This window comes from Branchiostoma lanceolatum, chromosome 5 (genome assembly GCF_035083965.1).
Source record: "Branchiostoma lanceolatum isolate klBraLanc5 chromosome 5, klBraLanc5.hap2, whole genome shotgun sequence".
Taxonomy (NCBI): Eukaryota; Metazoa; Chordata; class Leptocardii; order Amphioxiformes; family Branchiostomatidae; genus Branchiostoma; species Branchiostoma lanceolatum.
Genome location: NC_089726.1, coordinates 9733847 through 9759601, shown reverse-complemented (window position 1 = coordinate 9759601; position 25755 = coordinate 9733847). Strand labels below are relative to the sequence as shown.

The following is a 25755-nucleotide window of genomic DNA, read 5'->3' as shown; positions in this document are numbered from 1 at the left end:
TAATTAAAATATTTCAATCACCATACGATTATGATATGATTCTATTCATATAACCCATAAATCACATTATGTCATGCCTGGGCCTGATACGGGTGTTCCGGACCGTGTGATAACTATCCGGATCACATAGGGTTCGGAAGTGTTATCATACAGGCTTCCATAGAATATTTCGAACGCATTTCGAGCGCGCCGGTTGTGCGGCCGTCGGAAATTCGAATACCGGGTTCGGAGATTGGAATCAATGTTGCTACACTTTCTTGTTCGAAGACACAAAACTCCCTCAACTTCTGGCGCATTCCGCATTGAGATGTATGTTTTCTCGGGTGGGTATGACCAAGGTATGACATAAATAAAATACAACACGTTGTATTCCGCATCACCCTCGGTCCCAGCCCTCCCGCGGGTCGGATCGCCCTCCGGCCTACGGCCGTCGGGCGATCCGACCCGCGGTCGGGCTGGTACCTCGGGTGATACGGAATACCCCGTGTTGTATTCTATATGTATCATCATACCGCCAATGCAAACAATGCCCATTATATAGACCATGTAGACATGATATAATTCATCTGTAGATAATGTTTCATATGCTACTAATATATGGTTGGCCTTTTTCTCCCTTGTAAAGCAATCACAATATGCTATGCAAAACCCCACAAGGTGTGAATATACAAGAATAGCGCATTTCTTTTTGTCTCTATTGATATAAATACGGCTATGAAGAAACAACCTTTCAGCTAGAGCCTGCTAGCCTTCATTCTACAAAACAGTGTTACTTGTAGATTCTCCCATGGACTATCAAGCATCCAAGTCTAAGGGCACTGTTGCCTACATTAATCTTCTATATGATGTAACTGCAGTAACTATGAATACTGTAATTGGAAGATCTGAAAGATATACCTATGATTAAACTACAAAAGTCAGAAATTTCAAACATCTCTCACTTATATCCGCATATACAAATAAACACCCTGATTAATACTACATGTAACACTTCTTTCATATCTAGCTTTACTTTACTTGTACATTATGAATAATTAGTTTTATTTGGCAAGCAGCTATAGGCCAACTTTCAAATTCACAGGAAATCTGCAATTGAAAAAGTACAAACTTAAAGTTTTTCTTTCCTAGCTAGACCATACAACCCCTTCCTTCAACCTGTAGTGGCACACTCCAATAAGCAATCTGTTTCATGCCCTTATGTAATATTCAGTCACATATTATATATTATCATTATTAACCTTTATCCAGGTACCAAATATACAACAGCATACATACATTTTAGAGACCACTAAAACAAACACTACTGGTAAACAAGAAGTGACAGTATGGAACCCTCCAATTAAATCGTATCATAAATGCATCTCATGCAAACATGTATTTTCTTAATATGAAGTGCAAGGTACAATTCAGTTCAAATATGTTCAATAACTCCAGCTTAGGAGGTACATATAACAGCAGGTCATACATATAACAGCAAGTCATACATACATAGGACTAAAAAAAGTACAGCAGAAATGCTTATACTGTAGATGTAAACATTTGTATGGCTGTTTTCTATGGGTGACATACTCGAAATAAAGAAATTCAATCAATTCAATTGTCCTTCAGAGTGATTAACATGAGGTGCTGTCATCGCTGTCCTCAGTAGGCACCCTGCTGCTCCCAGTCTCAGACTGTTCCAGTGACAGTTCACCCAAGGAGTCACTTTCTGATGGAATGTTCCCAAAACACTGCTCGGAGTTAAGCCTGCCCTCATCGTAGTCTTTCATGTCTTGCATCAGCCTGTTACGAGCCTCATTGAATTCTGGGGTAAAGCGAATGCTTCGCTCGTCAGACATTGGAAGACTTTCGACGGATGACGTTTCTGGAAGAGACATGGAGCTGGTGACATCCCCGGACAGTCCCGAGTTTGGTTCTGCTGTTGTCTGGCTGGACAGACCACTGCTGCTGTCTGTGAAGGTCGTGCAACCTGAGGAGCCCTCCTGGGAAACGGAAGACTGGGGGCTGCTACTCTGGGAGGAGGATGAGGATGCTGTGGACTGTTGGTTAGAGCAACTAGAGTCTGGCGAAGGGGGACAGATGTTGAATCTTGTGGGAGGACGACCTGGGTACATTCTGTGAGGTTCCGGGACGTACTGTGGGTAGGGGTCTTGAATGTCAGCTCTTTGATGTTGTGATGGGGGGATGTCATACGGTGGATATTGAGGAAGGAATGCATGAGGACCGTATGGCATATTGTTATGGGGCAAGTATGGCACTTCCGCTGGACCCACAGCTGGTGATGTCTGCCCGAAATGTGGCCCATACGGTTGAGTTACTCCATAGACCATTGGGTAACCATTCTGAGGTGCAGGTGACATGCCAGCCTCACCTGCGGGCAGGTTTTGATGATGAGGATATCCCCACTGTCCCCCAGGGTAAGGAACCGGAGGGTAGCGAGATGCTTTGTCATCTAGTGGACCATATCCAGGTGGGTATGCAGGCAGGAAATGTTGCCTGTGGTTCTTGTCAGTTGGACTACCTGCCATCCCTGACGGTACCAAATCACCATCCCTTCCTGTGGACTCCAGCCCTTCCCTACTTGGGGTGATTCTAGCTGGCTGTTCTGACGGCGAGACTACAGAATAACTTCCAGCAGTGTTGGCTGGTTGGTTAACCTGTGGTTTTACCATGTTTTCCACATCTGCCTTTGCATGAAACTCGACAGGGGACTGTCCTGGCCGGGCCATCGAAGGACAGTCGTCTGACTCACACGGACTCAGCTTCCTTCCTCCAGGCTGCCTTGATGGAGAGGACATGTTGTCAAGCTTAGAAACATCCTTGGATGGAAACTTCTCCTCAGCGGCAGACTTGCCCCCCTTCCCTTCTGTGTTCCTGAGGATGCTGTCAGGCATCCAGGCCTCAACTGGCCTGTTGGGTCGGAGGTCTCCCTTCTTCAGTGAATCTCTGTCTTGCTCTTCATCCTTTGACTGCTCTTTGCCTGTCACGACTGCCCCGGAAGTGTTCAGATCTTGTTTGCCCGAAGGAAGGGGAAGACTGCCTCTGTTCTCCGCTTTTTTGGTGTCAGGTGGGCTAGCTAGATTTTCCACATTTTGCTGGTGACTGACCACACCGTTTGATTCCAGATCAGTGCTGATGGTGCTCTGGGATGGGTAGCTGTTACTTGGCTGGCCTGTTGCTCTCTCCACCGGTAGCTGGCCCCCATTTTGGCTTCCGTAGTGACCAACTGCATCCTTTTTGTTGTCTTCCTTGTTCCAAGCCAGCTCATCAGACTCAATAGGCTCGTGTGAGGAGGACTGAGACGATGGGGGGCATAGTGAGGGTCCAACAATTGGAGACCCACTGGCCAGACTGGGAGACTCACTCTCTTGTGGCTCTTGACGTGTTCTTCGTGGAACATCTGTGATTTAAAAAAAGCATAGCAATACTCCACGTTAGTATAAAAGATCAATTTGAACTAAATGATTTTTTTTGATAGATAGAAATTTCTCTTTTACAGATTGATGATGTAAATGGTGTGAATACAGACCTGGTGAAGATGATAATGAAGACATGAGACTGACTCCCTCCTTACTCAGCTGTCTCCTCAACTCCATCTTCTCCAGGCGACTTAGCACCTGAGAAAAAATGAAGGCAACTAGAAAGGCAACATTTGCGAGCAAATACAGCATGTTTAGCCATACTCCTCGCCATGCAAAAAATGGACTCTCCCAAAATAACAATGGACCATTCTAAAATACTTGCACTAAAAAAATGAATCACCCCAGTCCAAAATTGAGTCTTCCAGTAGCACCTCAACACAATATGGACCAGTCCACAACCATATCCACTAATTGATTAACAAATACACTTCTGCTAAAAAATGGACTTTTTCATAATCATTCCAGCTCAAAATTGAAAGAAATAATTAAATAATCCTCCCCTTGCAAGAATGGGATATCCCGTGCCATTTCCATGTAAACCAGTCGAAAAATATCCGCTGAAAATTACACTCTTGCGCATAATCAACCCAGTTCAAAATTGAATTAAAAAAGATCAACCCCAGGGAAGAATGAAGTTTTCCATAGTATACATATGAAGATTTGACAGGAGACGAAGGAAATGACCAAAAACAACATATTTGAGTCAATTCAAAGTCACCGAGAGGGTTTTAATATAATATTTGTAATATGTTTGAACTATTTTGATTAAAAGAATGTCTAAGTCACAATAGTTCTAAAGTGTTCAAACAATTAGAATTGAAACTTATAACATGTTTGAACTTATTTCACACACGTTGGAAACATTTCGAACGTAACTACACAAAAATCTCTTTATTTAGAACAGTTTCAAACCATCTATCCAAATGTTTCAATGTTCGAACAATTTGTAACAAAAGATTTTCACAATTGCCCTCATAAACGAAGGTGCTAAGTCCTCCTGTGTGTTTCTGCCTATTTTCGGTGGCCGCGCTAGACCACCAGCGGATTTGTTTTGACGGAGCGTCACCCGCGCGCGACGATGTACACTGTTCGGCACCGCTAATATCCGGCATTTTCCCGCTCCAAAACACTCCACAAGACCCACGTTTTTAGTGTTTTGCCTCTTGTGCAACACGATTCGATTTGCATTACTAACGGGACGAAAATGATAGAAAAAATTCACCCCGTCCCGGCGTCCGTCCCAAAAACATGAACGACATGAAAATATATTTTCTTACAGATTCAATCACGAAAATCAACAGCATGGGATTCCAAATTTTCGCAACGGCCGACCATTTATCATGGTTGAACTTCCTTCCAATGCGTGCGATAGATAAACATTCCCGGCACATACTAGTCACAAGTACCAGACTAACGCAAGCTCATGATGATAATAGGGAGAAAGTTTGTCAGTGAAGTTTGGCCACCAGAGGGTACATTCATTTAACGTTACAAGCTAGCGCAAAGGGGCGAATCATTGACCTTACCGGGGACTGACTCTACTGGCCTAATCATTCCTTTTTTGCCGAATTCTACGATCAATACGCCCGTACGTAGGACATGTAGGAAGGCCTGGTGGTGGACGCTACGTCGCGCCAGTCTGAGGAGAAACGATCTCCCGTGTTGTGTTGAAGAATTTGGAGTTTGAAAATATCTGGAATAACTAATGCTAGAATAAACATTCACAAAATCATTGATTTAACTTGTTTTCTGTTATAAAATTTCCTAAACTGCAATTTAACCACTGAGTTTAAGGGAACATGGTGTTTTCCCGATAATCACGTTAAATGTTTATGTCCGGTCTTTCCTCCTCGTAAGCAAACTTCCAGCTTGACCAGGTGCAAGGCACTCGGGGTCAATGACCTGTAGGTCATATGTAGTATTGAAAGTGACAGAAGTGGCAAATATTGTCAAGAAAGCCCAAAATAAATCGTTTTGAATATATGTATGCCAAAAATGGGAATGTAGTCCTTTAAATATTTGTTCAAGCCACATATACAGCAAATTTCAGGTCATTCGGTTGAAATACCAGGGCGCAGGAGGCCAAGATATGCTAAAAATAGCCTAAAAACCTTAATAAAATCACTTTCAAGGTCAATATCAAAACAAGGAAAAGAACGCACATTGGTTTTTGCCTACATTACCTCTGTACCAAATTTCAGGTCATTTGGTCAAAAAATGACAGAGATGAATCGATTTGAAGATTTGACAGGAGAAGAAGAAGAAGAAGAAGAAGAAGAAGAAGAAACATGAGAGAAAACAATATGTTTAGCCATACTTATGGCTAAACATAATGATGTTCTTATCACTGCTGTATATTACCAGCAAACACGTACACAATTCTGTCCTTTGTGCATATCATTAGCCGCAAACACATAAATAGGTCTGTCCTTAGTCCTGAATACCATTCACACACATATGATTACACAGGTCTGTCCTTAGTACTGAATATCATTGACAAGCACATGTACAGGTCTGTCCTTAGTGCTGAATACTCTCCACAAACATGTATACAAATCTGTCTTTAGTGATGAATGTACCTTGCAAAAATACTACAATCTCAGTTGAACTTGAAATATAATGTAGCTGTAAATCATGTGTTGGACAAGATTTGTCTGTGAATGTCAAGAAAAACTTATCAACGTACATCAGGCATCTTGGGTCTCTGTTTCCTCTTGTGGAGGGTACACTGGTGGCCGATTTCAAACAGACCCAGGGCTGTGTCCCGTGGCCAGGGCGTCTTCCCTGTTTTCTTGTCCACAAGTTTCCAGGTCATGTCGGGGTCGTTGGTATCCATGTGGTCCTGCACCAGGTCACTCTGTGGAAGTGAGATGATATCATTGAATAGGGTCCGCAGTTTAGATATTTACAGTGCATTTTGCTGGGGGACAATGGGTTGAAGATTTCTTTGGACGTATCTTTTCAGGGTGATGGAATTATGTACCCTGGTGAAATTATGTTTAGTAGATGTTACCAAGTTTTTTCAAGAATTTTGTCTGTAAATTGTAAATGCACCAACAATTCAACCCCAAACCAGTAATCATGACCCCCTCCAAAAACAGTACTGTGTGACACACATGTACATGTATATACATGTAGTGTATTCAAACTGGTTCCGTTGCACTTTAAGATTTGCTGAAAACAACTCCAAAGGGGAAACCTACCAGTACTCTGTGCCGTCCCCTGGTTTCATCAAACGCCTTCTGTCCAGTCAGTACTTCAAACACCACCTGAGGAAAACATTAAAAATTATTTCATCAATGAAAATAAAATAAATAGTAAACTAATATCTAACATTTTAGCTATTTTAAAGCTACAGGATGGCAATGTTATACACATGGTAACAGTAGACTATGACTCACAGCCAATATGTAAAAATGTTCCAAACAGCCAGTCTGTGAAAAAGCATTTTCCAATTTTGAAGTCTTTTTGCTGTAACAGTTACACAACACACTTTTCTTCTCAGTCCTGCATGTAAATAAACAACAAACCAACTGCTACTTACCACCCCGAAAGCGTATGTGTCCACCTCCCGAGACAGTACCCTGTTCCTGCAGTACTCGGGTGCCATGTATGCTGTGGTGCCCATGATCTTACTGTCTGTCTTCATGATCGTGTAGCTCTTCAGACTTCCCGACGGGCCATCACGGGCAAGACCAAAGTCACCGATCTTTGCCTCGTAATGCCTGTCCAGCAGGATGTTGGAACTGGGGGCAAAAACAGAGATTGTCAAAGTTACAAAAGGACACAAAATGCATGCTAATGAAAAATCTTTTCATTGTTGCTCTAATCTATTATACTACATGTACTAGAGTTGATTAATTTTGGCAAGAAAATATGCTGTAGTTGAATATGAAGTCTTCACTGATGAACAAAAATAAAAGAGTGGCATTGCATTGGTGATGTAAACAAGGGATACTTCATTTGCTGACAATTGCAGTAAACAGTTCATAGATGTTAAGGCTCATGAGAAGGATTTAAGTGAATGGATTTCAGTGAAAATTTATCAACAGATATCTTCATCTGTTTCCAGCAACACATCAATTTATACTTAAGTTTAAGTTAATGTTTAAGTTAATGTTTCGGGTAAGTTGTACCTCTTGACATCCCCATGTATGAGTGGTGGGTCCTTGACAGTGTGTAGGAACTGAAGTCCTCTGGCCACACCCTTAGTGATGTTCATCCTCAGTTCCCACTTTAGTCCAGCTGTCCTGTCCTGTGGGCAGAAAAAAAGATTTGTGTAATGTCTTTTTTTCTTACAATGTATGTGCTGACATATGTGCTGATGGACATAAACCATAAACCGTCTCTTATCGAAGACAGTGGGGTGACAGTGCAATTAGGTTCTAGTTATATTAGTTCTGTTCTCCTCTGTAACATGGCAATGCTTTATGGCAAATGATAGTTTAATTTTAGATTTGCATAAACCTATTGTAAAAAGGCTGCAATTCCTGTTGTCCTAGGCCCATGAGGTTCTTTTTCTGAATAAACCCGTTATTATTATTTTGATGAAAATAAAATCTGCTTTTTCCATAAGCGCATTATAAATTCTCTTAGAAATTGCGTTCACAGCTGGAATAACCATGGATAACTTCATTCTACATGTTAGATATAAAGTCTCAAGCCTCGTTATGATCATACCTTGCACTGTAGCCTGTCCTCCAGGGATCCGTTGAGCATGTACTCCGTCACCAGGCAGGGGACAAGTCCGTCTAGAGAGTACCCGTGGAGAGGGAGGAGGTTGGGATGGCGGAACTGCATCAGCTTGGCCAGCTCGTTGAACTGGAACTTCCTGCCCTTCCGCTCCTGGGTGATGTCCTCGTCATTCTGGGAGAGATATGGACATTAGACTCATTCAGAGAGATGCACTCTAGAGGTGACATGGAGAAAAATAGCCCTAACAAGCCAACCATGTATTACCGGGTGACAGGCTGAATAGAAGTTCTAAACGGTAATGTATGCGGCTCCAGATGTCTTACCGAGGGATGATTGTGGTGCGAAAGACGTCGGTTAGCTGATCATGAGAAATGAATCTACTCTACTTTATAAAGCCCATCATGTATAGTAATGTTAAGGTCTTAAGCTTCTTTTTCCTGTCATAAATCGTTTACTTCAGACAATAGTGTTAACCTTCTTCACCAAAGGAAAAGCAGCAATCTAGATCTAGTGTGACTAACTTAAAGAAGAGGGAGCTGCCCAGAAATTAGCTTTACTGTCAAGCAGCCGTCAAGTCAAAGATTACTGATGTTGCACATTTGTGCCCTCTTGCAAGAAAAAAATGTGTTCGAGGCATACAATAATAAACACTAAAATCGACTGTACCTGTCGGAGGCACTTGACAGCAAAAATAGTCTTGAAGACATTGGCACGGAAGACTCTGCCGAACGTCCCCTCTCCAAGGAGGTTGGCTGGAGAAAAGCCTTTTGTGCCTTCTTCCAAGTCCTTGTAGAAGAAGTGAGGCATCTTTGCCAGAGTAAAGCCTTTGTCCACATCTGAAATTAACAAAAAACACAAACATATGCATGTAGCCCTAGGCACGGTCACAAACAAATGTACAGGTTTGTCCCTAGTACTGAATAAGTTATCCACAAACATGTAAACAGGTCTGCCCTTAGTGCTGAATACTATCTACAAACACATAAACAGGTCTTTCCTTAGTGCTGAATACTATTCACAAACATGTATTCAGGTCTATCCTTAGTTCTGAATGTCAGTGCAGAGAAAAGAGCAATGTTTTAATGTCTTTCAATTCACTGTAATTACCTTTCAGTCTTTCCTGTGCCTCTTCCCATGTCTCCTTGGGCTGACCTTGATTCCCATCCTCCTCTCTGCCCCGAGGCTCCTGGTGGGGTTGGCACACCCTGTGGTTGGGTGGGGAGGCAGGGCCGGGGAGCATGGGTGGGGGAGGGCCCGGGAGGGGTAGGGAGTCCATGGAGGGACTTGTTCCTAGAATGGAAAGCAAACATGATATAATGTTGGATAATCAATAATGTAATGTGATAAACTTTAAGATTCACAGCAGTTATAAAGTTTTCAATGATATATCTTCATGTGTGCAAGAAAATCAGCTTAAGACACATACTGAGCAGCTAAAGACTATAACAGCTAAAAACTACCGTAACAATGAAATACTTTGAAATTCTTAAGCTTCTAATGGCTGAAGAGTAGATTTACCTTGATTCTCAAATGTCATGGCCCCAAAGTTGTCTGAAAGTTTGCTGATGTTCTCATCAGACTGCATGGAAGGTACTGGGGGGTCTTCCTCATTTCTCAGGTATCCATGGTACTTGGAGTCCACTGTTGGGGAAAAGGAGAAAGTACAGTTCCAGTGTTGAGCAGTTTAGAAAGAGGATGCCAGGACTTTGACACTTAGTAACTTTGGCATTTTTCTTTCCATTTTCGCTCAGGATGTAACTTACAATGGAATACTGTATATCTTGAAATGATTGCGACAATGCTTTATGCTGAATTAAGAAGAACCCTGTATGTATTACACTAAAATCGAGGAAGGTAATTATGCAAAATTTGGCTACCAATTATGTGAATAAGACAGCTTTCCTACGAATTACAGGAAATAAAAATAGGCTGCCTACGCCTTACGATAAAGGGTCATGCAGGCCCTCACTTTTAAAAGTAGTTTGATTTTCACATTTTTCACAGTGACTTCTCATATCATCTTCTTTACTGTGAACTTATGACACCACAAATATGTGTTTCTGTACTGTACAGACTTGTTTCAACCGCAAGATTAAAACACCACAAAATCATCATTTCTCCTTGTTCCACAAAATTAATGCCCTTAAAGAACAAAAATGAATTCTTACAGAATACAAATTTATGGCTCCCTAAGGTCTTAAGTTATAGGCTTGTGCAAAAGTCAAGTACAACACTTAGTTAGTTCATCATATTTGATTTTGTATGATTTACTATCTAACAATTGTTTTCGTTTTTCCTGTATTTGATTTAATTGTATTGTTATTGTATTGATAAAATTGTATTTAATTAGGCGGACTCCAGGAAGATTAGTGTATAAATTGTTGTACACTAATGGAGATCTTAATAAAACAAACAAACAAACAAACCTACATATGCCTGTACTAAAGCGGCTGACTCATCACTATACACTGGTATCACCATATTGATATCACACCTTAATTGAGCCGTACAACCAAAGAGTAGTAATAGTAGTGCTGCGGATCGAAACCCGAGTTTAGGTTTAGGTTCGGACTCGAGTCCAGAGGTTTAGGTTCAGGTCCGGACTTGAAAGTCCGGACCTGAACAATAATTATGGAATATTTTTTTCGTGTTACATGTAACATTGCAAATTGGCAGATATTTTACATGTAATTTGAAAACTATATATACGGAATTATATACAGTCAGTAATTAACACAAAGGTTCAGTTATAAACACAAAAACAGCAATGTTTTCATATTTTTCTAGTGCAAATTTCACGATCTAAGGAAGGTTTAAGATGGTTTGAAACAAAAAGGAGTGTATAAGTGAGAGATTTTTTTTTCAAGTCCGGACTTGTTTCCAGACGTTTAGGTTTTTTTGGACTTGAACCTAAACGTTTTACAAGTCCGGAACCGGTCCGGCCGGACCGATCCGCACCACTAAGTAATAGTAACGTTAAATGTTACTCCTAACAAGCAACTTAGTTTCAAAAGGTTAGTCCAAGAATTGGGCAGACACCTTAGAATCTGTTGCTTTTAAAGTGTTATAAACCATTGCATGACAGAAAATAGGAAAAGGGCTCTGGCATAGTCATTTCTTCACCAGGGGGATTTCCAATTATGTTTTTTTCCTCACAAAACATAAAGAAGGGAAATTGACAACTTTTCAAATGTCAAGTTTCCTTTGACACTAGCAAACCTGTACATATTGAACAGGGAAAATGATTCAGCAAACTATCTAGGGACGTGTTTCCGCAATTATTTCCTGCTGGGAAAGTTTTACGGCGTCAATGCCGTTTCAGATGACGTCCTTTCAACTATTTCACTTCACTGACTTCCTGTCAACCACCTTCCCTAAAATGTTGCGTTTATCCCGCCAAAGGTGTTCTTTCTAATGCTAATTTACGTACTTGATAACAGTTAGGTGAACGGTTGGCGTGCTGGAAGTTGAAATACAAAGACTTCTGCTGACTTAAGAATTTGCTGTCGCAAATATACAAATGTAACTGCCTCCTTTGTCAGTACTGGATAACCAGTACGGAAGTGGTCGTCAGAACAGGAGCTCCAGTACTGAGACTTTCTCAGTACTGGACTTCCTGTACTGGGCAGCTTCAGTACTGGGAACCCTCCTGTCAGGACGGGAAACCGAGTGCTGAGACTTTAACGAGCGTCTAACGTTATTTTCAGGGCTGCATCTCTTCGATGCTTTTTTTTCCTACTTCAAAACTATTGTTTGGAAAACGTTTGAATGAAGAAAAAAATAGAATAAAATACAGTATCACATTCTGTTAGGTTTCAACGACGACAACATGTCCCTGTGGCTTGTGCCTTTATCGGGAGAAAATGTACACTGAAATAATAATGTTCTTTTTATTACCTACCAAAATCTATGTCCATAACCAAGGAACAAAACAGTACTACCTAAACGTTAGTATGTAACGTTACAAGCATACCCTGAACCATAGTCAATCGTAGTAAACTTAGAACTTTCACAGCAGACTAGATAACTTTTTCGATACCCATGTATTTCCATGTACTTGATTGTCTGCAATTAGCCTTCGGGCATGAACTTGCAATAAAGTTATTATTATTAAGATGTACAGAAAACTAAATCCAAAACTGTCCAGTCGGTCCAAACAATGGATCATCCCAGTACTAATAGAACGTGAGTACAGGACGCCCAGTTCCGAAATAATTTGAGGTCTCGGCTTCCAGTACTGAAGAGTCACTATTTACTGGTAAATCCAGTACGGAACCCGTTACATCCGTAAATCGGCACTCGGTTATCCAGTGCTGAATGACCTCCGCACTGGGTAGCCAGAACCGAAAGACTTTTGACCTAGCCGGAACGCAAATCCGTACTGGAACCCGAGTACCGAGAGGAGTTCAGCTCTGGAACCCGAGTACCGAAACAAATTCAGTTCTGGACGTCCAGTGCTGACGAAGCTTCGGTACTGGAATAAAGCCGTTCCGTACTGGAATTCTTGTACGGAACTTCCTTCCGTACTGGAGGCCGAGTATCGGCGCCATTTTCTCCACGGGTTCCGTACTGGGCGCCCAGTAAGGAGCCGGTTACATCTGTATATTTGCTTTGCTGTCGGAGAAAATGTGTCGTAGGTGGGGAAAAAGTAAACTTGTCCAACCCGGAAGTAAAGTGGCGCAAAGGCCGCCGCCATCTTGTTTCCCCTTAATTTTTGAGCAACAAAACTTGAACGTGTGTGAAAATGGTCGATTTTAACCCTTACTTAACACGACCTATTTATCCCATCCTGACTTCACAAATACCACGGATAACAAAATCTATCTGAATCCAAATAAAAGAGGAATCCACGTACCCAGAGGCTTGAGAACTTCGGCGGCTCTGTTGAGCTCACACTCGCACATGACGACGAAGAGTTTGTTCACGGAGACGTTCTTCTGCCCAAGATGATCCAGAAGTTTCATGGTAGGACTGCCGTCAGGTCTTCTGTAGTCCAGGTCGAAGGCACTGATCTCATCTTGGGAGTAATCCAGCCTCCCAGCTACAGAAGAAAAGGAAGAGGAAATGTAACGTTACATAGAATTTAGAGGGGTTGGTTCTCCATTCTGATCTGAGAAAACGTCCCGCGCGCGCTGTAAAAAACACTTGGTAAGAAACTCGTCTTACCAACGTCTTCCCAGTGGTGTTTCGGGTCCAGGAGATCCTTGAGACGTCTTCGTTTGGAGTACTCGATGTCCCCCACGGCTACTTTGGTCTGGGGGCTGGGACTCCGGGAGGTGGTCGGGGTATAGCCGGAGGTTTTCATACTGCTGACCGCCACAGCCGCCATCTCGCTCCCACAAGGAAGTGGTGTTGACTAAAGTTCGGGAAATCCCCGAACCCCTCTGACGTCACATATTTGCATAATTTATGAGAGTTTGGTACAAATTTAGACAGATTACGTCATTTTGCATGAGAGGAAGTTGAGTTTTCTTCTTTTGGACGCCATTTCGTGTTATTAGGATGAGGCAATTTACCGATTAGTTGTCAAACATATGTTATTAGCCCCGGGAAACACTTCCAAGAAAGGACACATGCGTATATATACTTGACACTATGGACACAGTTCACATCAGGACAAGGACACTTTCCTGTATTCATGATGCTAGTAGTACTAGTAGCAGGTTCTTTGGGTTCAACCAAGAGGGTTCAATTCATTCCAAGGGTATTCTTACCTATTTGCACATGCGTATTCCCTTTGACATACAAACAAAATAACACGATTTTAGCAATTTACCCTGAATGGCAGATGACCTTATTTTCAAATCAGAAAAAAAGGGCGAACTAAAGACATTAAATTGGAGCTGCCTTATAGTTTATAAAGTCCAGAATGATTACGTGACAGTTCAGTTTGCAGATCCAGAAGCTTAACTTTGGATTGATGACATTGAAGTGTTTAAGAAAGACACATTCTTCATCTTTTACTGAAATATTTTACTGACTCCCTAATACTGTTTATTCTCTTCACACATTAAAACACACCGTACGATTTAATACACAACTAGTAAAAGGCACATAATTGCAGCTGAATGATGATGAATTGCAGCTCAAGTAGTACAAGAACTTATCCATTTCAGCATTCCTGGTAAGACTGTTTCAAATGAATATTGCCATCTAAAACGTACTAACCATTAAATGCACCTTATATTAGGCCCCCATTCCACTAGATGGCAAACATACTGCACTCTCGCTGCTTCCTTGATAAAATTTGGGAAACTCTTGATTTCAAATTGAAAAGGCAACAAAAATCAAAAAGCAATAAAAATTTTTTTATCTATGAAATTTGAGGGACCTGTTAAATTTTAGGTGGCAACAAGGTCGCCGCCCTAGTGGATTGGGTGTGTGACAAAAGATGTTCAGTCAACAAAAAAAGAACTTTCTATCTTGCAACAAACTGCTTCTAATAAGACAGAAACAACAAAATACTATGGATTCAATATCCTGTACACAGCTTGAAAATTTTAAGAAACTAAGAATTTTTGTTATTCTTGGCACCGTGTGTTAAGGACTATGATACACACAAAATCACAAATCAATGATCAAATATTACACCGTAAAGAGACATCTCTGCATTTAGTTCCCAACTGGTATTATTGGTACATCCCTAAAGAGGTTTCTGTTTTTATCTTCTGTTTCAACAGTAACCCACTAAGGCTGTAAGGTTAAACAAACCTTACAATACAATAACACTAGGTCTATATCATGCTAATACTAAGTGCTTGATATGTCTTCTACCTTGTCCTTACCACTTCTACCATCAAACTAAAGATAATCTAATAAAAATCATTGTCTATTCAATCTAGTACTGCCCTTAAAATCACTTCAAAATTAAAGTAAAAATTTGGAGAAAGATTTGCTATATAGATGATGTAAATGTAATGCGATATGATTTTGATATTTTACCCCAAACAGTCAAACTACAGTCAAGTTTCTATGGTCTCTATTACATATGTATGTACAGTAATGTTATCTCATTTTTAACTGCTTCTCAATGTGCATAGATACAACAGCTGCCTTGTGATGACTAAAAACCATGTCTATAAACAATTATTGTTGTTTTTTGCTATAATCTTAAAACAATAATGACATTGTTGCTACAAACACCAATGGTGTGGTCTTGCTGTACTGCTCCCATGTAAATAGTTATACTCTACATCTTGGGAGTCTCTCATTCCCATAAATAAAGATACAAGGCAGCATCTTGTGGGTCTGAAATGTTGCATTGTATCATATTGTAAATCATCTATTCTGTGTTAACAATACAAATGTCAACATGGCCTAATATTACTATAATTACAGTTGTTCTTGCACTTCAGGTAACTGTTTCACATAGATATGTCTAAGAAAGTTCTAACATTAGAGGATGTGACCGAAAACTCCCATTATCAATCATCTGCATTATATCATACATACTTGTTGATTCACCAATATGGTGGATGCATCTACATACAGTATTCTATCAATAAAATTATTTTTCATTTATTTCTAAAAGATAGTTTTAAACCCTTACAACAAACTAACATGTTTTTTTCTAACTATTAAACTACACTCATAAATACCATGACAGTGTTAAAGCCCTATAGTTAGAGAGCCGTAAATGTTGTTCCCCTTGTGCCAGCCCCCATCCACCAGTGCTTTGATGATGTGCTGGCTGCGGTGAGGCCAGATGGGGTGCAGCTCCCGACTCGCCTTGTCCGCCAGGACGTCTGCAGCCTCCACAGGCGTGATGTCCTCCTTCTCAGCCTTCTGTAGGATCTCCTTTGTGATCCTAAACACCTGGGGACAACACAACAATAAAAAATAATCCCTCATTTTGCTTCAGTGATTGTACATGCAACATGTACTAATATGAGGTAAGAAGAAATTCTGAAATACATTGTAGCACTCTGAAAACATCTTAAAAGCACCTTTGTTTCTTCTGTAGAGTTTACATACTTGTGCAAGGGAGCTATACAGTTTGAAAAGATGCTGCTTGGGGGCCAGACCTTAATCATTGCAAGGCAAATTTTACAAACTCAAGGATGCCAGCTGCCTAACAAACAAATGACTGTTAAATTCTTGGGAAGATGAAATATCTGATTCTTAGGAAAGTCTTTTCATCAGCAATGGGAAACACCCAACAAAATATGAATGATGTAAAAAACGTTTTGATACATAAATCATAAGTCATCAAAAGTAAGAAGAATAGCTTACTGAGTTCTCCCAGTCTCTACCCAGGTGTCTGGTGATGGCTGGGTCATCGGGCAGTCTACCATAGGTCTCATTGGCACAGTTCACTATACCCTGGGGAAAAAGGAAATTTCAGTGTATACAAACTAGCACATTCAGGGCTTTTGCTAGCTGTAAAGATTTTTCCACTATCCCAACATAGCAAAAAGCCTACATGTATGCTACATGGAATAACACACTGGTTTTTTTTCTAGATCTGTAGGGAAAAAGAGGTTTTAGCGGTATTTTAATTTCGTGGTTAAAACAATTCTGTAGTACAGCCGTAATGAATCAGTAATAAATTGAAAACACATTTCTGTGATGTCCTGACTTTGTGGTGGAGAGGTCAATTTAAAAACAGCGAAAATAAAACCACCGAGAAAATTTCATGATTCACAGTACATTCCCTTTTCTCCTACATGAACTATCAATGGATATTCCCAAAGCTTGTAGTCAGATCTTCAGGGCTATGAACATGTTCAGTAATCACCATTCTGTTGGCCACATAGTCCACAATGTAGGTGATGCCACGTTCCTTCAGCAGTTGGTTATCCTCTGGACAACGTAGCTGGTTGTTGGCTGCACCACAAACGATGGGGGCGTTGATCAGCGGAATTGTGTCTGCATTCAGGATCTGGGAAAAGGTGAGATGAAGAATGTAAAAGTACATGTAGTGATTGTTTCTTTTTCATTGGGATCTCTGGATAGATCAAGATAAACAACACTTTCCACAAGTTCTAACATATCATAACATCTAAAGTGCGGATTCGTCCAAGAATCTAAGACCCGATTCACGCTAGGAAAATTTCTGGACGTACGACAATGGCGTACGACAAAAATATAGATCTTTGACTTAAGACACCTTTTTTGGGGGTGTGAACCTATCTGCGCATTGACAGCAGGCATTTTCATTTCATCGTATGCCACCTCCCGAGTGAACGCAGGACCGCCTAGGGCAGAGCAGGGGTGCAGCGGGAATCCGAGTTTCTTGCGTGTGAAAAGGAAACGGCAGTACGACTTCGTTGTTTACCGTTGTTGCACGTCCTGAAATGTTCCCAGGTCTAAACATCTTATGGTAAACTGATGTTACAGTATAGTTCTATATCTCAAAATCAAAAAGCTACAGTAGAAAAAATTATTTCGCTTTCTAAATCTAATGGATCTTTTTCATTCAATCTACAGGTCAAATTAAGAATTCCCATAAAGGATATGAATATCACAACTAGTGACCTAAATTCCATCTGTCAAGTCAAAAGAACAGAAGAAATGGAATTCGAACCTACCCCTCCAAGTGCACACGGTGACAGGATGTCACAGTTATAAGACATGACGCTGGCGTCTTCTATAGGAACCTTCTGGATCTCTAACCTGCCATTGGCCTGTAGAGGGGTGTCAACAGGGGAATGTTACACAGGAGATCACTTAGAGATGGCATGGTAATCTGAGTAGTCAAATCTGTACTTGTGACTACCTCCAGATAAGGACTACATGGCCAACGTGATGACTTTTGGTGGTTCCTTAGATAATCACATTTATCTCATTGAAACAAGCATTAAGAATCCTGTCTAGAGTCACCACCTGTCCACATAGACCAGATTGGTCCACTCAGTGGTCTTCTTGGGCAGGTTTGACTGTATTCTATAGATGTCACAAGCAGGTAGTACATGCACAAATGTAGTCGAGACAAAACAAACAAACAAACAAACAAACAAACAAAAAACAGACTGAGCTGTCAAACAACAAAAGACAAAGAAAGCAACTTATTTAAACAAGAACACCATATTCTATTCTAAATGTGCTTTAATTTGTTACTGTATACAAAAATGCCATCATTTGCTTGAAACTGTGATTTTGCTTTTCAGCAATATCAATACCTTGTCAGCTAAGACTCGTTTCATATCGTCCACACGGTTCTGGTGACACTCTGTGACATAGATATATTTCACCCCCTTCTCTAATAGTGTTTCAATGATGATCACAGCTGGAAATGTGAAACAAAAAACATGGTGTTAAAACATAAGACTGGCCTTACACAGAAGAAATGACACATATAAGATAATATAGAAGTTCAATGGCTGAATGAGTAAGTATAATAATACTTCAATCTCTGCAGAAAATACCAGGAAAACTGTTCAAATACATGCATACACTCATCAATTTTAGTTTCATCAGGCAGGGACATAATTTTCACATCTTCAGTCCTGAATAAATATAATATGATTGCGTAATACTATGTATGAGTATTATCCTTTCTGAGTTTTGTTCTATGGATACTTGCCTACATTGCCAGCCCCTTGTATAGCCACTGTTTTCTCCTTCAGAGTTCCCATGTTCAGGAAGTCCAGAGCAGCCTCCATTGCACACACAACTCCTAGATGCAGACACAGAACACAAAACATTAGCTTTATTTACATCAAGACAATGACTGAAAAACAAGATAGAAAATGTTCATATTGTTTGAGACTACTCTGTTGGGTTAAGGCAGCCCAGGCTCGAAAATTCGTGTTCGAGTTCGGCCGCGTGCCTGGCCAGCGGCGCGGCCGAACTCGAACACGGTTCGAAATGTTCCACTACGGAGCATTTCGGGGAGCGCACACTACCCAATCTTATATCTCAGGTGTACGTATAAGTACAAAATTGTTTTATAGGCCGTGATTTGGATTGTATTACATTCTAAATGTTTCAATCAAATGATTTGGAAGTTGTCTCCTCCACAAATGTTGCATGAGCCGCGCCGAGTCCTACTAGCGCTGTTTTGACAGAGGTATTCCAAATAGAACGGGAGGTTCTATATGTTCGATATGGTGTTCGAATGGAACGGCCGTTACGTCACAGGTGTTGGATTACGCGGGAGACAACGAGCTGCTTGTGTGGGATTTGGGTTATGACTTTTACGCAATTACGCGCAGCTCAAAACAACAGAATTCAGCTTTTGAGTAATGAAATGTAACTTATTATCCCTTTCTTATCAAAATTGTCCGAGGCTATTTTGCATAGATTTTACCTATTTTTTACTGGGGCGAATTTTCAATAAAAAATGACTCAAAAATAGCTGTTTCTGATGTTTCTGACCCAAAAAAACAATGTAATCGTCATTTTAAACAAAATAGCCTCGGACAAAAATAATTTGTATGGGGTTAGCTCTTTCCTTGCAAAATATTATGATGAAAGGTGGTGTTACCGCCTGCGCGCATAAATCCATAAAATACACGTTTTTTTTAACCAAAATGTGTATTTCTAACCCAAAATCCAGCAGTAGAAAAACTAAAGTCACCTTTATTCAATGTGTTTAAAGTAGTTCTAAAACTGTGTGAAGTTTCATCGTGGTGCGACAAGGCTATCGATAGTTACAGAGTATAATCATATATGTACAGAATAATACTTCCTGGGCCGCCTTAACCCAACTGAGACTACATGTACACAATTTGACCTAGAATTCCCCACCTTTTCCTGTGAGTATAGAGGGGTTCCCGGAGCCCCCCAGCTCCTCAGATATACACGTGGTGTAGCGGGTTCTGTTCATCACGTTGTTCAGGTCGTTGACATTCAACCCTACGTCCTCTGCACTAACTGTAAAAAGAGATCAAATTGACATTCGAAACAGCTCAGAAATAGCTACATTTTGAATACAGAAATAAAAAAATTCAAATTGAGACAACGTCAAAAATTGAACTGCTCTATTGGATAACCCTTCCAAGTTCTAGCTCTTTCACTTGAACACATACACATGTAAGATTAACATATAACTGAAAACATACAGAAAAAAACAAAGCAGCTATCATGCAAAACAAGGCACAGCTGGAAAACAAGCAACATGTGTAAAATACACATCTGAAAAATGCACAGCACATCTGAAATTAGAAATTTAGCTACAACAGTACAAGATAATTAGAATTGGAAATTCCTAATTTGACAACAAGTTTCTTATCTAAATTTGTATATCACAAGTCCTTCACACAATTGACCACAACACACAAATTATGGTATTGTCTTTATCCCAGACCCAGATTTTGACTTTTTTTTGCACATAGCTTTCACACTTGCCATGAACAACTGGCATGGTCACATTCGTTGCCGCACATCGGATTGTAATTATGAATTGAAGAATAGATACATGTATCACTAAGTGCCAAATCTTAAACCTTTTTAGGAAGTAGAAAGTAGTGTTTCATCTCATAAAATATGGGTACAAAATCAGTGCAGATGAATATTTCATCCCACACATAAAAGAACCTAAAACTGCAAAACATGAAAACCTGTTCAAAGCAAACAACAAAATAAAGGAGGCACTGATTTCAATATGAAATGTCATCAAATTAGTTGATGATTGATGGTTATTATGAGAATGCAGTCACTGCAAGAGGCAAAACACTAAGTCTTGGTTAGTATACACACTTGTTAATTCAGTTAGCAGTTGGAATAATAAGGATGAATCCAGGTGCTACAGAGGTAGAGAACACTGAACAGTTATCAACAGTGACTACTGCATGCACGTGAAACGACAGTTTAAAAGAATGACAACATCACTGGCGACTGGCGTACAGCATAGTCACCGCCTTACTACAGTACATACCGGCCAGGTTAACTGTTCTTGTCACCCAAGGGACAAGGAGGTGATATGAGGAGAGAAGAGATACAAAATGTGACTCTTATGTCTAAGCTTTCGACGTGGACTAATTACCGGGCTATGAGTATGACTGCAATTGTTGGGAAAAATTACTACAAATTAAAGTTAAACAACTTGAAGCAAACATGCACCACTTAAAGCCAAAAATGCATAGAGTCATATGAGCTCAAAACTTAGTCTGATAACTTTGAAGCTGTCATAGTTTGTATTGGAATAAAAAAAGAAGCCATTATGACAGAGTACATGCTCTAATTCAGTCTAAATTAATATCTGTATAAAATAGTTAGCATCAATACTTGAGTCAGAATGAATGCTGCAAAGTTTTTAATGAATAGCTATGTAATGGACTTACTAGATAGGATGACACAGTAGGAGTTGAGTTTGTTCCTGACAGTAATGGCTTGCAATTATAAGTGAGTTATGAATTTATGTGGTTTTACATGTAGGTAATGACCATGGTAGAAGTATGAAGTAACTTTGGATGAGTTAAGAATGCCTGAGCAGTGCACCATGGAAAGCAGTGCAGTATGCATGTACTGTAAACTTCAAAATATATTCCAACTCATACAAAAAAATAAGATAAAAAATTTAGATGAAGTGATTTGTACATCTTGATTTTAATTATCTTATTTACTAATCTTTAGGGTGGTCCCTTCAGTTAACTGAGTAATGCACATATCTGCAATGCAGAATAATATTAATAATTGCTGAAGCATGCAGTAACTGAAAAATGAACCATGTAAGTATAAAATCACATATGCAATCAAGATTGTGTGAATAAATCCTCCGTTGGTACCTACCATAGCAGCCATTGAGTGAGGACAGGAAGTCTCCGTAGTCGAAGAACATCTTCTGTCTGAAGTCAGGGTCCCTGTGTTTGTTGTGCATGGGCTCCTGCACCACTCCCTTACCTCCTCCTGCCCTGTGGAATGGAGTTCATTAACTTATGATTGAGGTTAGTTAAGGTTTCTACTAAGCATACTAAGATATCAACTAGACAGGATCAGGATCCTCTGGACCGGACCTGGACGTGAATTTTCTGTTCAGGTACCCACCCCTAGTTTCTACCCTGGCTAAATTGGCATTTTAACCTTCCATTGTTTTCTCATGAATGAATTAATAAAGAACTGTTGCTGTACTGAATACTGCTGGGCGTGAACAGGCATGAATGAATTCTTAAAATGATTTTTTGGACCATATGGATGACGTCAACAAATCTTATTGCCCCTGAGATTTTTTTTCTGAGAGAAAATACTGCACTTTGGTACATATGTTTTCCATGTGCATAATGACCAAGCCCTTCACAAATATCTAGCTACACCAGTACTTTGAGCCCTGAGTACATGTAAGCTGTACTGTGATAACATACCATAGGCCAGCCAGGGCAGACTTGACTCCCATCCCCTGTGCCAGTCTCAGTCCATCAGTCAGGTACCGGTCCATACCGGGGTAGTTCCACAGACGGATGCCTCCACACTATAGGGGAGAAAACAGTAACATCACATAACCACATCAAAGCAGGGTTTTTTCCCAGAGAAACATTGCAGGATTGGGGGTGGGGGTTGGAGTGAAAGGATTGAGTAGGGAGATGGTGTGGATTTTCATCCCCCCCCTTCCACAGCGGATTTTTTGAGAATTTTAAGTAAAAATTAAGCATTCTATGACTTCTTTGGGAGGGAAATTACTGTCAGACAGGTCTCAGTTGACGACTGTGTCCAAATGTGTCCTAGTAGTATCCTTGGTCAATCTGAATTTTATACTTGTCAAAGAATCTGCTCCCCTGGCTAAGGGGTGGGTGGTCAGAGTAAGAGGTCATTGCACGCCTCTTCCCATTTTAGACACTCACGGGGTAGAGCATTAGGGTGTGGTGCCCCTCTTCCCCCCTTTAGAAAAAAATGCTGATGTATGGAAATAAAGGTACTGGTCCATAGATGGATACCTCCACAAGTTGCAAAGATAGCACATTGCATTTATCATTTTTTTATGACTGAACAAATGACTTTTGCACATGGCAATAAGGCATTAACAAAATGAACTTGTTTTCTTGTTGCATCTACATTTTGTATTTTTAATTGGGTTAAGCTGGCTGTATGTGTATGGAATCAAATCTAGGTCAATTGCTTTTACATGTAATTTTAGTAAAATTCTATAAATAGGAGGCTACTGGTGTTCTGGTAGGGATAATCACATCTATGTCAACAGTTATGCCAACACTGCCCAGTAGCAGAGTGCCCACTTTGTTTACTCTCTGTGTTTGAAGTACTATAGTAAAGACTTTCAGACAACTCAAGCCACATTGTGACCTATTTACTCAAATTACCGCGTTCAGGTGCAGTTGAGTATTGGTACAGTTAATTTGAACTATGCAAAACATGTAGACCTGTACTTAATACATGGACTTTGTTGCTAGAATGCAAATCTAACATGTTAATTATTTACTTAACAGGTGCCATGCTACTGCCAGGTCACTAATCTTCGTTGTGATCAGACACACCCCCGGGACTGGAGGTGTGGTTGGATCACCTGACCCATACAAACCAATCATTGTGCAGGGCTGGAAAAACAGCTTCTCGATATGTGACACCTTCTTTGAGCAAGGAGGTTTTTTTGCATGTTCAACGGACTACGGTTTAACAAGACGTTCGAGACACTAAACATTTCAGATCTTTAAAGTCTTGTTACCTCCATGAAAAATTGAGGTATTCTTATATTTAACCTCCTTGCTTTGAGTTAGAGATTATGTCTTTATAATGGTAAGGTAAGATTGCCTCATGATAAGATTATCCAAAAACATTGCAAAACTGACAAATAACATTTTCATCATAGAAATGAGAAGCTAACGTTATATGTCTAGTGGATCTTCAACATCACTTAACCTCCATTGACATTAATTGGCAGGGTTACAATATACTTATATCAATCCGCCACTTTGAAAAACAGTGGGTTTGAGTGATCTGTAGTGCAGCACCCCCAGTAATGCACAGTTTAGATACACAGGAGTGTATTTTACTGGAGATCTGTTTGGACGTATCTTTTCAGGGTGGCGGAATTATGTACCCTGGTGGTAGTATACTATTTGTAAGGAATGTATATAAAGATGGGAGGGGGGGCTGGGGGTAATAATGACTTACTGCTTGGCCACGGTAGGTTCTCCAGACAAAAGCTCCCATCAGCACACCTGTCCTCCTGCCCACCTCCATGAACACACCTTCATGATGGTCGTAGTTCACCTGAAACAGGTGCAAATGTCAAAAACTTCAAGTCAACTCACCCTGATTTCTTATTCAGGTAAAACTCTCTTATTATTGGTGAACAGCCATACTGTTGCAACGTTCCTTGTTATTTTCTACTGGATATGATACATGAGCAGACTTCGCCCCCATGAGGGTAAGGTAAGGCCCCTCTGGTAGCTATCTAGAGCATATTGAAACTGCAAGTTGTAGAAGCACACACACACACACACATAGCCGTGGCGACTAACGAAGGGAGTTTTTTCTTGATATTACATATAAGAAGGGATAGTATATGTAATATCAAGAAAAAACTCCCTTCGTTAGTCGCCACGGCAAACACACACACACATATATACACAGGGAGAGAGAGAGGCACACACACACACACACACACACACACACACACAGAGAGAGAGACACACACACACACACACACACACACACACACACACACACACACACACACACACACACACACACACACACACACACAGAGACATGCCAAAACCTGGGGTCTCTACCTTGTCTGCCGCACAGAACTGGGCTAGTTCCTCCAACTCAGGATGGGAAACCTTGGCCTTCCCCTCCTCAAAATCCCACACCACGAAACACCTCCTGATTCCGAGCTTCTGCAGATGTCCTGCAAACCGATTCGGGTCCATCGCGATCAGGGAATCAGCCTTCTTCGTCTTCGTCGCATCAGACGAAAGATAAACATTATTCTGGGCGCCAAAATACGAAGAAACTTGGAAGAGCTGAAGACGTTTGCTGCTGATCGGTCTGTTGTTCACATGTTTCCCGCAAACCCTGGTGAACAGTACGCCTCCCACGGTACGAAGCGTACTCATCCTGATCTTGTGAGAGGTCTGTATGGGTTGGAGACTGTGTGAAAGCCTCTTTCGTCTTAAAGTTCACTAGAGTGGTGATAAAGGAAGGGGCGCAACGTGTCCACCTGCATGTGACACCAGCAGCAGGCTGGTTTGTAGTGACCTGTGGTGGCCCCTGGACCCAATCACATCTCTAGTAACTCTACGCTTTGAAAAATAGATCGGTTGCAATTAAACCGTCAACAAGCTAAACCCAGTATCAAGACATACGTTTACTATTATGTCAACAAAGCTATGTCGAAAAATTGCATGAAGACATCACTTGCTGGTCATTGTGATATTCGTAAAGCTCATATCTGTCCATATCCATCCGCGGCATTGTTACTGTATGCCCCATGCAGTAGCCCCATCTAGCGAAGTAGATTCAAACTACAAGATGCAGATATGCACATACCAGCCATTGGCAATGATAACAACTGACTTGAGGAAGCACACACCGCGTGATGCAGCTGCATAAATGTGAGCTAAATTTGTCCTTGCCCTGTCTGCGAAACGGTTTCCCTTTCCTTCCCCTCCTGGTCATGAGGAAAATATGTGACGAGGTCCATGCCAAGTATACGTATTGCCTTCCTTAATTTAATTCTTCCTTGCCCAATGTGGCAAAAATATACTACAAGCTTGCCAAGAATAACAGGCACAAGCTA

At 40.7% G+C, this 25755-nt stretch overlaps 2 protein-coding genes across 3 annotated transcripts; both read right to left on the bottom strand.

Annotated features, from left to right (window-relative positions):
* Positions 1-1535: 1535 nt before the first annotated feature.
* LOC136434938 (uncharacterized) lies at positions 1536-13579 on the bottom strand. Its single transcript, XM_066428059.1, has 12 exons — positions 13284-13579; positions 12973-13158; positions 9636-9758; positions 9225-9407; positions 8784-8953; positions 8103-8288; positions 7559-7677; positions 6967-7168; positions 6626-6691; positions 6109-6279; positions 3530-3617; positions 1536-3400 (listed from the first exon to the last, which is right to left on the bottom strand). The coding sequence occupies exons 1-12, from the start codon at positions 13444-13446 to the stop codon at positions 1614-1616; spliced, it is 3444 nt and encodes a 1147-aa protein (XP_066284156.1). The 5' UTR covers positions 13447-13579; the 3' UTR covers positions 1536-1613.
* A 496-nt stretch (positions 13580-14075) lies between these two features.
* LOC136434939 (leucine dehydrogenase-like) lies at positions 14076-25240 on the bottom strand. Of its 2 annotated transcripts, XM_066428060.1 has the most exons (12): positions 24746-25240; positions 24123-24221; positions 22361-22467; positions 21792-21913; positions 20938-20949; positions 19809-19934; positions 18643-18735; positions 18239-18345; positions 17648-17743; positions 16855-16998; positions 16350-16439; positions 14076-15932 (listed from the first exon to the last, which is right to left on the bottom strand). In XM_066428060.1, exons 1-12 carry the CDS (start codon positions 25070-25072, stop codon positions 15726-15728), a joined length of 1530 nt encoding a protein of 509 aa, XP_066284157.1. In that variant the 5' UTR covers positions 25073-25240; the 3' UTR covers positions 14076-15725. The 2 variants fall into 2 exon arrangements, with proteins under 2 accessions (XP_066284157.1, XP_066284158.1); XM_066428061.1 differs by lacking the exon at positions 20938-20949.
* Positions 25241-25755: the final 515 nt, after the last annotated feature.